Source organism: Aplysia californica, unplaced genomic scaffold (genome assembly GCF_000002075.1).
Source record: "Aplysia californica isolate F4 #8 unplaced genomic scaffold, AplCal3.0 scaffold00293, whole genome shotgun sequence".
Taxonomy (NCBI): domain Eukaryota; kingdom Metazoa; phylum Mollusca; class Gastropoda; order Aplysiida; family Aplysiidae; genus Aplysia; species Aplysia californica.
In genome coordinates this window covers 420,592-436,433 of record NW_004797563.1, presented here as the reverse complement: position 1 = coordinate 436,433, position 15,842 = coordinate 420,592, and the positions used below count along the sequence as shown (strand labels likewise).

Below are 15,842 nucleotides of genomic sequence, written 5' to 3'. Positions count from 1 at the left end.
CATGCAATTGTCGAGCTAAAATTACGATATGAACGTCGAACGAATGACGGTAGAAGGGACTTCACTCTGGAAGCCTGAGAAAGAAGGTCAGGTCAGTCTCTTCTCTTGGCTTTGCAGGCCTTGTCTCACAGAAACAGTTTACAACACTCACAATATTCACTTTTAGCTGCTGCACTAGATTCAGTGTCCTACACTGTAAGACACTTGGCACTGACACTTTTTTCTTTACTGGTGTTTAAATGCTGACTAGCCACTTGATGGTAATTGGCTGATCCCCATATAACTCAGTTTGCGTGTTACGGGGGAAATACGGGAACTGAAAGTGTGAAAGTGAAAGGTAAACTCTAAAGTCTAAAGTAAAAAAGTACTCTAGAACTAGAGTCTAGGTTTGGGTTTGGCCCTATTCGAACCTTTTGAGTACACAGGTCTCATTAGATCTTGATCTAGATCTAGAAGTTATTCAGGCAAGTCAGTAAGGCACCTTTTAGTTTTGTCTGAAATACAAATACTTTAGGCTTTGCAAACTAAAAATTTCATATTTTTACAATTCGGGCAATTTCAGCCATAAAGTACGGTTAGCCAAGAAGTCTAGATCTAGCCGTACTTATCTTATAGATCTAATGCCCTTTTAACTTTAGAAAACAGGAGGTTTAAAATACATGCGCTGTCATTAAGACACCTGGTTTCGTCTCAAATACAAAAATACTTTCGGTACTGCAAACTAAAAATTTATTTACAATTCAGTAGGCCTTTTTTATGGTCAGTCTAGCCGTCATATTAAGAATAAGTACGGATGTGTACGGCCCTCTATTTCACATAAAATAAGCTAGACTTTAAATTTAGCCGGCACAATTTTTAACCTTTAGATCTAGAATCTAGATCTAGTCCTCTTTGATTTTGGGGAAGAAATAGAAAGTTCTTTTTTTATTCCATTTATTCCAGATGAATTCGAGGTCAGTATGCATTACATGGTCCATGAGAAACTACCTCCAGAAAGCCCTATTGAACCAATCATCACACAAAGTGGGACTTCAGCTGGAAAGGTGAATCTTTTACTGATTTGTAAAGAGGTGTACCTCTGCACTGAGTGGTTTGTTAACCATTTGCCGAGATTCATGGTGTATAGTTGTAGCAATGCCCACCGAGCGCGTTTTGTTCTTCCGATTTTTGGCCCCCGCCGCGGGGGTGTTTCGTGGGACGAACTAACGCAAAGGTTGTTGTCTTCAACTCGCTCTCACACCGCTTCTCGTGAATGGATGAATGAAACTTGGCAGCCAATCAGAAAAGAGGTCAATCTAGTAGTATGCAGTTTGACAACTTTGTACTCATCCAAGAAGCAGTCGAAAACGTTTGCGAAAGTGGTTGATGTGGTGCGCTTTGAAGATTTTTCGGAGCTGTGATTTGTCAAACTGACTGATACGTTGTACACCATTTTTCTGTATTCCCTTAAAATTTCATGCTTCTATGTTTAGCGGTTTTGGCGTAATCTTTAAAAATGTGGGAGTAACTAAGGGAAAAGTGGCATTGCCATTTGCGCGTGCTGGGTGAACGACCGGCGGCTGGGAAATTTCCACTATCAGCCATCGGTCGCCTCGGGCGCTACGAACGAGGCCCCGCTTATGTGAACCGGAAGGGGGGGGGGGGGGGGGGGAAGGATACTTGAAAACTAAACGGGGGCCTTGATAACTTGCATTTGTTTTACATTTTAGTCGCAATACGATAGAGGTAGTCATTTTTATTTGCTTAAATAGCATGAGAGAAGAATAGAAACAGAAAATTAAACATCTAAGAAGTGGTATGACATTGTGTTTGCGTAATGAAAGCCTATTCCCCCCTCTTGGGAAAGCACACACTTGGACTCGTCCTGTGTGCTCTGTTTGGATAAGTGAAGCATTAAGAGATTGTTTTTAAAGAGTATGGTACTTTTTTAGTCCAGTCTGGGAAGATAGTCCCGTTTATTCATTATTATCATTCACGAGTGCGTGCGTGAGTGTGCGCGCGCGCGTGTGTGTGTGTATGTGTGCGTGCACGCTTGTGTGTGTGTGTGTGTGTGAGAGAGAGAGAGAGAAGGAGGGGGGGGGGGGGTAAATATCTGTTACATTTATAGTATGAGTTGTAGCCTACACATGCAAAATATTCTCAGAACTTGTAAACTATAATAATATTATCTAAACGCGTCTTAATCTACCACACAATAGGACACTGTCCAACAATGGATATATATGTATACAGAGACTATCTTAAATTTTCTATTACAAAGTGTGCATGCTTTTACTAGTAGAGAACTGGATTTATTAGACTAATAAATCCAGCTCTCTACTTAAATTTTTGTGACAAATTGATCCAGTGCGTTGCTTAGCAAGGAGGAATCTTTTACGTTGCCAAGTTTCATTCAAATGTCATGACTTTGGGAGAAGATCTGACTGATAATCTTTGTAAATCTGTAAAGAACACCACTTTTTTTACCTGCAAAAATGTCTTAACAACTCAAAAAGTAGGATAGCTATTAAAAATCTGACAGCATGACTAGATTCTGCATTAAAAACTGTACTAGAATGCCAAGTTTCATTTATATATACTCCAAGAAATAGGCGAGCTATGACAAATATTGTCTCAAAACACACCGAAAACCGCCACATTTTTATCTATAAACGTCTTCATAACTAAAAAAGTAGGATAGCTATGAGAAATCTGAAAGCAGGACTAGATTCTGCACTAGCAAATGTTCTGGGCTGCCAAGTTTCATTTAAATACTCCGAGAAATGAGTGAGTTATGACGAATATTGTCTCAAAACTCACCAAAGAACATCCCATATTATGTTTTTTTTTCACATATTTATAAAAGTCTATAAAAAATTAATTGATTAAAAAACTCGTAACTTTTTTGTTTATTAATGGATTTCAAAAATTCAAAAAGTTCCATTCTCTGTGGAGATACAGCTACAAAATGCACCTATTTGCAAACACTTTCTGACAAAAAAAGGTTTTTCGTGGTCATTGCTAATAGTTGTAAGCGGATTTGCATTCTTGTAATAGTAATTGAAGTCATGTCATTAAAGTCTTAAGACAGGACCTAACTCTTTTCCTGCCAGGCCAAAATCCACCATTGGCCCCTGCAGGGCTTTCCCCTGACATATTTTTACGCCCCTGCCCCACCAAAGAAAAACGTCAAACATCCAACTAAACACACACAAACCATATCATATGGCCTTTCAAACTGAAGGTTAAAAAATAATCTATCAGATTGTGATACAAAATATCGAAGATTTATTCCAATTATATTAGTTTGGGGTTTCTCAAAGTGATTATGCAATATCGAAGGTGTTATATGAAATCAACCATTTTCCTGATTTGAAAGGTCATATCCAAAAAAAGTGCAACAACAGCATCATTCAAACTACCCAGGTAGGTTGCCTCAAGTAATGCAAAGAAATGCTGAAAGTTATGCATGACGTGTACCTAATACAAAAGTGAAAATATGAGACATATACTGAAGTCAGGGGAACGCTTTTTTTCTCATTTTTACAATTTGAAGGGGACCAAAAAAAGCGCTGAGGTGACAAAAATTTGTCTCTCAGAGCTATATTTTCTTTCGTATCTGCTAACAGGAAGTCTATTCTATTATTTTGAAAACGTGGATCGACAGAGAATTTCTTGTCTTTTCCTTACTGGATTGGAATAGGTAGCGAGCAACCCAGCGGTAGGGAAAGTGTTAAGGAAATGCAGCTAACGACAGTGCTTTTAGAAAAACAGTCCTTTCTTTTGACTTTTTCGTCCATGACTAATAATTTTAATGTGTAATAATGACAGTAATGCTGCTTGTTTTACTCTACTAGGCTGCATCGTATTTGCACTTTTTGAAAGGCTGATGAAGAGTTTAAAAATACTGTGATGTTGTTTCATGGCCTGTTGACCATTGCATTGCATAAAATATATAGTGTTACAAAGGATGAACTTTTTTTTTTAGCTGTTGTTTATTGAAATAATGTTTTTTAGGTTGGGAAGTCATGGTAGTGGTAATCTTCGTAATGTACACACTTGTGCTTTGATAATGTTCTTTCATGCATTCTTCTTTTATAATGTCCTCAGGAGATTACTTTCAACTCCATCAAAATGGCATGGCCTGTTTGAACCAAGTGATTTGGTATGAAATGTGTAAAAATATTTTGATTTATTTTTTTCTTTTCATTTGAACTGAATGAGTTGCATGTAAGCATATAGATTGTTTTGTTTTTATAAGTTGTACAGAAAGTGCAGAAATGTGGAAGTAGCATTTTATGAATTGTGGATGTCTGTAAAGTTGGCATGCAGAAACATTGATAGTAGGCTATGTTTACTAGTTTGACACGTGGTGATGCAATCTAGGATGTTATATATTCTTGCACCCCATTACATATCCAATTTCCTCCCACACCTGTAACCATCAGTGTATTTTTCTAGTTTTGTATAAATCCAAATTTTTGACTATCCCCGTCCTTGGCATTATGGTCAGGTGACCCGCAGCAAAAAACTGGACAAAAATTCAGTCTTGTCTTTTGACATTTAACACTTTGCCATCACAAGACTTATACAATATAGTAATTACTAATAACCCTTACCATCAAAGACAAAGGCTCTTTGGGGAAAATCCAAAGAAACTGGGTGGTAAACACATCGTCGATCGGCAAGATGTGACGGCAAAGTGTTCCAATGAATTGTGTTTCTGTGTCTTTCTTCTTTGTTTTTATTCTTTTAAAAAAATCATTGTCATATTGTTTGAAGTGGCCGTTGTCTTAGCTTAGAGTGTTATTAATCCCCTTACTTGAACTTTTAAGAACACTGTAAAGTCTTTGGGGTTTTTTTTTCCTATTCTTATCAATCTTCTTGGGAATGTAAAAACATTTTTCCTCGATCTCTTTTGTAAGAAGACAGTTAATTTTCCAAATAATGTACTTTATAATGTTGGATTTTTTTTTCTTCAGAAATTGGAACCAGATATTCCTGAGTTCAAGGCCCTACATATTCGAATGAGAGGTTATGACTTTCCAATTTTGGAGTCATATGCAAAGCGTGTGCACAGTATCTTGGACACTATGTTCGAACTTGATACAGATGCGTATGTATGATTCCAGTCTTTCTGTTGAAATTGTAGTATGTTTATTAAAGAAGAATTAAATTGTAGGATTTATTATATCTTAGGGATTTTATTCGTTTGCAGTTGTTTGTGCCTGACATTGACTTCTTATAAATATCACATTTTTCTTGTCAATGAAAAGTGCACTTTAAGGAATTATTAGAAGACATGATGGTATAATGTTGACATTAATTGTTACACTGTCTCTTCGTGAAGTGTAATTTGGCAAAGACAGCAACATGAATGATCATTCTGCCAAATTGTTTTTAATGTTTTTATGAATTAAGAAACCGTAAGAAAGATTAAGTCATTGAAAATGGGAAATTGACATGTCAGTCTTTCAACTTTGTCCACTTCTTTTGTTAGTGTAAGAATACATTGTGGAACTCATTATTTTTACAAGATACAGACCCATTCTACGAACGGTGATATAGTGATAGGAAATCCCAAGGTAAAATGTTTGTGCCTGATTCATTGCCGTAGGACCTCTGTGTAGACGACATTGCTGGTATATGCGCCATCTGGAACTTCGTCCTGGGCAGCAGGTCTGTTTGCATGTATTCTAATAGAGTACCTGGACCCATCACCCCTGCTGGTGGGGGTCCCATAGTTTTACTATGGGGGAGCAAAGAATACACCTGCCGTGATACTGCTTGCCGTAAGAGGCGACTAAAAGTGCATAGGTCTGGTCGCCAGAAAGTAGGGCTGGATTCTGCTCGGTTAATCGAAGGCTTGTAAAGCAGCGGAAGTCTTGCGCTAGAGTCTTGCGAGCAGGCTTGTTGTTTGATTTGCCTCCTGCTTGCTACCGGAGGGAACTTCCGGTGAGTTGTGACTCGCGGACAGTCCTACTGTACTGTGTCGTGACGTCGCGAACTCTCGTGGCAGTGGGCTCAGTACATATTATAGATTCTCTGGTGATTTGCGTTGAGAGGCTTGCACCAAAAGTGCAAGATCGGTTGGGGTTTTTTCATAGTTCGGTTGTAAAAAACAAAAAGCTCTATTCAATGCACTTAAAAATTAATATTGGATCTGCTATTCTTATGATGTTAAGGCCTGTTTATTTTTAATGTGCACGAGCCAAGCGCTTCATCGTCGCACGCAAAAGACCTCAGTTCGATTCCCGTATGGTGAGAAATTTTTACTGAGAACCTCCTTCTTTCTGCTGGGGCGTTGTTCCCTCTCAGCCCAGGTTGGCCCTGACATTGGGTTGAAGTAGGCCTAGCCCGTCTCCTAAATGTTCTGTATTATGTCACTGTGAGTGTAACACATCTACAAAATAGGTTACATACATAATACATACAATACAAAAGCCAATCACAACGACCCCTGGAGTTTTTCATTTTAGGGTAATCTAAGTCAACTTATTCTTATTACTACCAGAAACCTAGGTCTCTGTTACTACAATACCACGCTCCCTCTCACTTATCCATTCGCTTAACAGATCAACGGCGGGAAGTTAAAAATAACTTCAGCTCTCTACGCCTTGCACCAAAACAAGCCCTGCCTCTCCCTTCCTCCACGGTTCAAAGTTCACATAGCGAACAGTACTGTCTTGCTGTTTGAACACATCGGACTGTCTTTTCGCCATCAAGACGGTCCTACGCCATCGAGCCTGTGCCCCTCGCTCGGTGTATCGAGACAGTACAAGTCAGCAGGTCAGGTTTGGAGCTTGTCCTGGGGCAAATCTCTAAGCCTAGCGCAAATCAGTACTGTGTGAATTGTGGGGCCTGTGGCAGCGGACGGGACTTGAGGCTTGCGCAGGCCTCCGATTAATCGAATAAACTACAGCGCCACGCCGCGCAGTGACTCTGTGGGCGAGATCTCTCACTCTCCCCCTCTCTCTTTTTTTGACGTAAGTGGCTTCGCGGATTGCAAGCAGGGTGGGGATGATGAGGGGGCCTGACACGAGTGGCTTCGCGGATTGCTAGTTGCTGTGGACTTGAAGTTTAGACTAGACCAAGGAGGTTACAGTTTGCGCTAGACTCAACTTATCATGCTGGTGATTTGATTTGATGATTTGACCTAGTGATTTGAGGCTTGTGACTTGAACTAGGGGCTTGTGAGCACGAGCGGATTTGCTACCGGGGTACAGCCCTACCAGAAAAGTGCCAGTTTGCGGAGGGCCAACTACCCAACCCAGTAAAAAAACTGTAAGTTACAGAAACACGGATAAACACAGCTTTTTATTTTTCGATCTTGGGAGAGGGAGGAGCTTCTGCATCAACAGGAACAATGAAGGACAGCGGACAAAGCCCAAAGGGTACAGAAAAATAGAAAGATATGGAATAACATCAAGAGGCTAGCCCAGGATAGAGAAAGGTGGAAGGTGTTTGTGCATGGCCTATACAGAGGTGCAGGGTGAGAAAGCATTGATGACCTGGACCCAACACAACATTGCGACATACAATTGTCTATGTGAAATATAATCGCCCTGTAAAGAAACCCCTATCCTTTTCAAAGTCCCTGAGTTTTATTGGCTGTCATTGCAAAAGCAGGTCTAAACGAAAATTGTTTCCGTCGCACATGGAAGGGAAATAATATGTTGTCTGAAGGCATGAGGTGAATCCTTGGGATGAAGAGTCTTTTTCGGGCATGTGGACCGCAAGCGACGACAGCATCAATTAGGTGTTGATGAAGGTGTTGGACAACATATCAAGTCCCAAATTTTCAAAACATCAATACATTGTACAACGAAGTAAACGTTTTGTGGGTTTCAACGAACTCAACATGTTGAGGACATCAGTACACCGAATGTATCTACAAAAAGACAATACAATGAAGTTTGTGTTGAAGTTTACACTGACACTGGGAAGCACACATCCAAACAGAGTTGGATATCGAGATTCTAGATCTGGAAATAGTAAAAGCAGGTGTCTCACACACACAACGAAGCGCAAACCGAAACGGAAGTAGTCCCCAGTATAATATGAAATGGCTAATGGCAGAGTGAAAACATCTGAGAGCTTAAGATTTACAGGAAAAACCATCAAACCTGAAAAATCGAAAGTTAGTTTCCGAACTTGAAAAATATGCCCCCTTAACCCTTTGTGACAATTCTTAACTGAATCATATTTTTGTAGATTTTATGGGCACCTTTGTCAAAAATATATACTGACCTCACAAACGGGCTTAGCTCCATTATAATAAAAAGTCTGCTTTACTGTTGACTTTGTCCTATTTCAGGAAGGTGGTGTGAAAGGATTTGAGCTTGATTTTTCCATTGGAAAGCATTACAGTCAAACTTGCGATGACGGCCACCTCTATAAGACAGCCACCTGTACAAACGGCTACTTTCCATTTATCCCTGCGCTTTTATTATATAATTTTACTATGTAAAACGGTCACCTGTCCAACGCAGCCGCGGCCACCTTATTTTATCAACCCACATTCAATTTTACCTGTTTAAGACGGCCAAGCGTGATCTCGCATCACCCGACGCTTTGTCATAATCCATTCACCTGTCATTATTGTTAATCCCTCCAATGAATGTTTACCCAAGTTGACCCGTGTGTAACAATACATTTTCAACTTCTGGTGAGGGAAGCGCTCGATACATCATAACCTATAAGCCCCGCCCACAACTTATACGCACAAATCGTTTGTGAGGTGACTGATCACAGTTTTGTTTACCTAATCTGTAACAAAGTAGCAATGGACATTGACGTGAACTTGCGACAGAAGCGTCGCTCGTTCTCAGAGTGGTGGCAACCTGTATGTTTGTTTTACCATGACACTCAGTCTTCATCGTCTTACTTACATAATATTTCAGGGTTTTTTTACCCTTTCACAAAATCAGCAACCAAAAGAAAGCTAACCAAAATAAAAGAAATAAAAAAGAGCAACAAAACAACAACACAAAAAATCCTTCTTACACCCGCCCCCCCCCCCACTTTTTTTTTCAAGAGAAAATAAAAACCCTTTTGAATTCGCCTTACGGCAGTCTAAAGCCTGAGATCAGTCCCGGTTTGCCGGACATCAGAAGAGAATGATTTGCTTTCTTCACTTTGATCAGTCCTGCCTAAGACGGCCACCTGTGTTAAATGGACACTTTTCTCCTTGACATTGGGTGGCCGTTTTACACAGGTTCGACTGTATTTTTTTAAATTCATTTTTAGTTAGTGGCTTGCAGAATGCATACATTTTTTCTCTACACACGCTGAGTGCTTTAACATGCTTACTGCATAAACTCTTTTTCTTCACATGCTGACTACACAAACTCTTTCTCTTCACATGCTGACTACATAAACTCTTTCTCTGCTCACAGATTTCCAGCTCCTAGCAAGTCCACAGAGGTGCGAACTTTCCACCCTCGATCTACGGCTGTAGCTGACAAATATCAGCTGAACAAATATGAGAGGACTGTAATGGTAAAGAGTTGTATGTGAGATTGTGTGCATATCTGGGAGTTGTGTGTATGTTTGTATATATCTATGTGTGTGTTTGTGTGTGTCAGTGTGCGTGTGTCGTTAAATGGTGTCACACTCAGAATGTGCAGTTTCTGTCCTTTGATTTGTTGGTTAAGTTGAGTGATAATTCTACATTGTACAGTGCTTTGAGCTTTGTAAGGATTAGGAGCCATATACATTTCTGTCATCACTATTGTTATTATCTTTTTAATTGTTAGTTGTAGTATTTTATTTCAGTTAATGTTACATTAATTGCCACATTGCTATTGCTTTGCTTAGTCTGTCAGTGTGTGTTGACGAATTATAGTCTACAGTGAGTAAACACAACCACTGCTTGATTTCTGAAGAATTAGCTTATAATGATGATAGCACTTTAAAAAAAAATATTCAGGAAAGGAACAGGCAGGCCCCTCTTAATTGCTGGCCAACCAGAATTCTTTATTGATTTAAATTAATTGTCAGCTATGCAATATAATGTTTTACATTGACAGGCAGAGGATGTTCCCACAACTACAGTTCCCCTGATTGTACAGTTTTTAAGGAAGAATTGTCCAGAAGGCGTGGATGTAGCTGTGAAAGAGGTAAACGCCGTACATTATTTTTTGTTGTGATTTTGCAAGATTTACAGCACTGTTTGACTAAGTAGTCTACCTTTGTGTAATGTTTAAAGCTAGAAAGAACTTGTATGCCTTATGTATTCTTTGTATCAGCTAAAAGCAGAACATAAGTGAATGCAGTGCATGCCGTTAACCCTCTTAACTCACTGACTACTGGCCTCTTTCACCAGTCACTAGCTCTGAGTACTGGCATTTTTGGGGGTATTTCAAAACACCACCACAACTCTCAGAATTACCCTATTGTGATTATTTTTTGACCCAGTAAAGTTAATTTCAAACTTAATCTATTCCAAAAAATTTAAGTCGTCTAGGTCTAATAAATACTTTAATTCTTATGATTGTTTCAAAATTGGTTAGAATTTGATTTTCCGAAAAATGTACAGAGACGTGACAGATAGAATGAAATTCACAACAACAAAAATAAAAGTTCAAAGTGTTCTGTTTTGATTTGTATCCATGTGTGAGTGTTTGATGAAAATACAAAGGCCGGTCTGTGCGTTTATTCAGACCCATACACTGAATTACATGAGACAGATGTAGGGAACGAAGTTGTGATTTCGTCACGCAAACAACAACTCCAGTATTTGTGCTAGATCTAACCCTAAAACTACTACTCGGGCCGTGTTTGGGTACATATCCAGGGTCCTAACTAACAGACACATCATATCCTGAGTCACTAGAACTAGCAAAACAAACAGGAGTATCGAAAACAACGAAATTATGTGATTCTTGTTCATGCGACCGTTACTTTGACGCGACTGTCGGATTACTATCAGCTGTATAGAAAAAAACATAACGCGAGTTCCGGTGAGGTCAACCCCAGATGAAGTGACTGTTCTTCACCTTCAATTACTTAAAAAGTTATTACAAAACTTCCGCCAAACTCGGCACGAAACGAAACAAATGGCAAAACTAGCACTGGAGTCTGTTCCCGTACATGTGACGGGAGCACAAGATACGGAACAAAATCGCAAAGTCCATCCCGTCGTGGGTACGGGATCCGTACCTACGAACCGACCGCCCGCCCCGTACCTGTGACGGGAACCGTGGTCAGTGAGTTAATGCTATCAGCGCAGATCTATGTAAATGGGGTCATAGACTTATCAGCTTTCTGCACATTTACTAGGTAGTGTAAACACGGCCTCGCGGGCACTCGCGGCCTTCCGACCGCGTGGTATCGGTAAAATCAGGTTAATTCCGATCGCTGTTTCTTTGCTCTTTCGCTATAAAACACCAAATGCCGTATACCTTGTAAAAGTTCAACTTTTCCTCGTTACAATGGTGTAAGTTGTTTATATGTCCGATTATTAGGAGCTGGAGAATCGCCGACGAAAGCGAAGCCCCTCGCGGTCGGAATGCGAGGTCGGCCGTTTGAAAAATTGACACGCGTGCATTCAAATGCTTCGCGGAATGAGGGATGATTAAATACCGTCTTTTCATTGGCGGAGAACTGTAGAGCTTTAAACGGGCTTTCCCGTGATATAAGTTTAGCCTTTGGCGTCGTTATAGAAAGCTTTTAAAAATACCGTCAAAATGTTTAAAGATCATTTTTTACACAAAATATGTAAAATACCGGCTTATAAAAGGTATTAATTAAAAGATCAGTTCATTTCCTATTAGAATAAAGTAATTAATTTGGAATTATTTTACATCAATCCTTCCGCGAGACTCAGAAAGCATGTGACCCCGCACGCGGGGTACACTACAGTATAAGCCGACTCGCTCGCTGCGGGGGTCGGTGCGGCGGCGGCCGGGTCAACGCTCAGTGTTTTTGTCGAAATAACGACAGATCATCGTGTTTGAAGTGATAAAATACTAATTTGTAAAGATCTCACAGTCTTGAAAAAAATTAGGCTCCATATATTTGTTATAGTGATTGTACTCTGTTAATGTGGAGATGTTTAGTGCACTTGGTACTTTTTTATTGTCTGTCAAACATGGGGTTGCAGCCAGTGACTGACTTTAACAAATTTGATCAAATTTTAAACAACTACAATTTTCTTAAAAATTGACGGAGAGGTTAAAGAATGGTACCAAAATGCTCAGTGGATATAGGCCTTTCAAATGGAACAGATAAATTTGGCATACAGCTAGTTTGAAAATTTAGTTTCTGGTACCTACATTTACCAACAAGATCTGCTTATCTGTGAGAAAGCATGTTGGTGGTTTGTGTATGTCTCCAACTTTGTTATGGTTATATTTATAAAGCACTTTCATTGAGTAGATCTATATTGAGTATCCAGGGTTCCCACGGGTCTTGGAAAACTCTTGGAATATTGTTTTTATTTTCTAAGACATGGAAAACTCTTGAGATTTTGGGAAGTTAGCAAAATTCTTTGAAAAGTGTTGGAAAAACAAATTTTTTACTAGATCTATAGTCAAAATATTTCCTTGAGGTTTAGAAGGCCTTGACTTTACGCAGTCTAAAGTATACCACATGTATTTTGCTTGCTGAAGGAAAATGTTTCTTCCAAATTGACACGTTATTTGTCTTGGAAAATGGAAATCTGTTTTTGAAAACTCTTGAAAAAGTCTTGGGGGAAAAAATCTCAAACTCATTTTCTAGTGAAAATTTTTCTTAGCATTGATATCGACAGACAGAGTTGACCCATTTCTCTCTTTTCCATTACACTTTGATCAGTACCTTTGTAGTGCAGTCAGTTTCTCTACCCCCCGAAGGGTTGCTACTGACTGAAGTGTCTCTAGGCCATTCCCAACGGGAGGACATTAACATGTTCTTTTGCTCAGTCGAATTGTAAATGGGCTGATTCATCAATGTCATGCTCATAACTGTGCCTGAACTGCATATGGAGAACTGCTGCTTTTTCTTTCCTTATCCTTACTATCGTCATTTTTCCTCTACTTCTTTTGAATGTTTTTCACTCTCTTGTGACCCACTATTTCCGGGGTGCCTTGATAGTCGAAGCAGACTTTGTGCTGATAACTAGAGAGTTGAGAAATGTAAGCCTGACTCCCTGTGTGGACTTCTCTGTTGACATCCACCCCTTGGCGCTCATATGACCATATGCAGTTGCGAGCGCCGTAAGAACTCTACTAAACTAAAAAGTCAGTTTCTCTAGTTAAAATAGAATATGTTGTACTAGGTGACCACTTCAACACCAGCTAGGTTTTAGATTATTTTAAAGAAATAGCATTTGTCTACGGGTACCTGACAGGTGTGGGACTGTGCAGAGAAGAAAAATGTCTCTGTAGTCGATGTCAGACTGGGGATTTAAGACCTTTCAGTAGACAATGCTCAGCTCTCATGAGTGATGAATGAAAACAACATAGTTGTGATGGACAGCTTTGCATGCCAAGGTCCAGAACAATGTTGGGTGAAAGGGCTTTTTCCATCTGTGCCCCAAAACTTTGGAACAGTTTGGGTTTAGATGTTAAAATGTTTCTTTCAATTGATCAATTAAATTAAAGTTGAAGACAATGTTTTTCAGGAAAGTAAATTTATAATATAATGCTGGAACTCTATATCTGAAATATCTGTTTAAAAAAAAAAAAAGTAATTTACGCATGTCGTAGTGGTACTGAGCTTTAGTGCTTTTGTGGGGGTGTGTGTGGGGGTGTTTTGTAAGCGCTGCCAAGCACTTTTTGTGGATTCTGGCGCGTTATAAATTTATATATTATTATTATTAAATGAAATCCATAAAAGTTTTTTCTCGTACGAATTTTGAGAAAAATGCTATTCTTTTATTAGGATGTTTTGAACACTCTTGTTCCGATTGTTTGTTCGTCTTTTCTTTGTCAGAAAAGTATTCTATTTTCTTTTAAAGTAGCTTCTGAACCTACCCCAGTATGATTTTCCTATTTGTTTGACCATCTATGGAGAAAAGTAGTGTATGCATAGGTTCTCAGAGATGCCAACCAGTACGATTTTACGTATTTTAGTACGATTTTTTGCCGAAAATACGCGAATACGACTTTTCATGAAAAAATACTCATCCTGGAAAGCGAAAAATACGAGATCCAGTTTTGGCGAGTAAACCTAATTACTCAAGTCTCCTCTTTTGTCAAAATAGTATCAGTATCACGGAACTGAAATATTTGAAGACCAAGTCCGATAAGGTCAGTTAGTTCATTTTTGCCGGTCGCGATTGTGGTATTATATTCGTTTAGCTTTTCCTCCTCCGAGAGTACGTTTCACTTTCACGCGAACAGGCGGCTATGGCGGCAGACGGAAGTGTATGTGACACCGCGGCTTGATCGGGAAAATCAAGATCTACTTTCGCTTTCGTTACCACCGAGAAGTTTGCCAACTGTAGACTGATAACGCAACTTATTTGTGACATTTAGGTTGTGCAGTGTAAATGCTGTGTTGCCGTGCAAATAAAATTTCTCGAACTCGTCTCTGTGCTGTCACTTTTTGGAAAGAAAAGAGAATACAAGCGTCGTCCGATTTTTAGATTGTTGGGCTCGCCATCGTGACCGGTCAATGAACCTGCGCGCATTCGCATCACAAATAAATGCGGCATCGTGTTAGCAAAGACCGTGTTTGGTGGGAGTAACGGCGTTGCCAAGTATAGGACTACAGGAGGGGATTATTTGATATTTTTTTTTTATACACTCGAGGGGGAGCGGGGAGGGAGGAGGTGTGAAGGCAAGACCAGAGGACAAAAACTTGGAGGCAAATTTCAGAATTTTGATTAGAGCTCTCTGCAAAGTGCGCGTTGGTGCAGGCCGTGTGCGGAATCGGGACCCTTCATACTTTGCAAGTCTGTGTAATTGAAATAAAATGTTCGCGTGTCATTAGATGGGTGATAGTTAATTATACCTACTGTGTATGTTGTAGCTTTCTGTTCAAGAAGGGCAGATTTTCAGTGTCACTGCATCTTGCCCTCCCACAGTTGTTACAACTCTCACAGTGCACGAGTCTACTTGAGCCCTTCAAGTTATTGCTCTTCTCTGAGTTTGAGCAATAATTTTAGCCTGTCAGTTCATAATATGAATCATGACAACCAGACTGGTTCTTGATAGTCGAAATTCTTGTTCTAGGCCCTTCCGAACGCTCAAAACAGGATTGATTTTTTATGATAATAATAATGAGAGGAAAATATTATAACAGACTGAAATACTTAAGTCAAACAAGACCCCAGTACGACACTGAACACTGACATGTTGTTGACTGGATTCGTGTTTATTGTATGCGTGTGTGCTCCCTTTTTCGAGCTGGTGAGCTAGTAAATTTTTTTCAGGAAATATTACTGGACACCCTGAACATTTTACTGGTTAGTCGGTTGGTCGAAGAGAATACACATTTTCCCCTGAAAATACACATTTTCATATTTCCCAATACTCATTTCGGTTTTCTGTGGTTGGCATCTCTGGGTAAAGCTTTACTTTTTGTTCCTGTTGCCTGTGTTCCTTATTCAAAGCACTTTTTTTTTCTAGTTGTTTGAAATATTAACTGTCTGCCACGTTATTTCGCTCTTCCTGTCATGGCAATTCCACAACTTTACTCCACAGCCCGACACAGATGAGGAAGAGTTCCGCTTTGTCCCAGATTATGAAGTCAACGATTTACTGGCTGAGAAGGCTGCAATAGAAGCTGGCAAACTGAGAAAGAAATAATGTATATCGTCTTGAGCTTGTGTTGACTTGTGAGTGCTTGAAAAGTCAAATAAATGAATGTGAAGATAATTGTTTCAAAATAGTTTGTTGCTTTCTTTATTCAGATATGAAATCACCTAAAGGAAT

At 39.5% G+C, this 15,842-nt stretch overlaps 1 protein-coding gene across 2 annotated transcripts; it reads left to right on the top strand.

Moving 5' to 3' along the window:
• The first annotated feature begins 2 nt into the window (after positions 1-2).
• Positions 3-15,790, top strand: LOC101862661 (39S ribosomal protein L48, mitochondrial). Of its 2 annotated transcripts, none has more exons than XM_035970609.1 (7): positions 3-91; positions 943-1,043; positions 4,090-4,144; positions 4,962-5,095; positions 9,378-9,480; positions 10,011-10,100; positions 15,612-15,790. In XM_035970609.1, exons 1-7 carry the CDS (start codon positions 29-31, stop codon positions 15,714-15,716), a joined length of 651 nt encoding a protein of 216 aa, XP_035826502.1. In that variant the 5' UTR covers positions 3-28; the 3' UTR covers positions 15,717-15,790. The 2 variants fall into 2 exon arrangements, with proteins under 2 accessions (XP_035826502.1, XP_012939900.1); XM_013084446.2 differs by lacking the exon at positions 3-91 and adding an exon at positions 102-337.
• Positions 15,791-15,842: the final 52 nt, after the last annotated feature.

Coding starts and splice junctions, on each gene's coding strand:
- LOC101862661 (XM_035970609.1), top strand. CDS start 29: ATGAACGTCGAACGAATGACGGTAGAAGGGACTTCACTCTGGAAGCCT. Junction 1,044..4,089: donor GTGGGACTTCAGCTGGAAAG/GTGAATCTTTTA, acceptor TAATGTCCTCAG/GAGATTACTTTCAACTCCAT. Junction 4,145..4,961: donor TGTTTGAACCAAGTGATTTG/GTATGAAATGTG, acceptor TTTTTTCTTCAG/AAATTGGAACCAGATATTCC.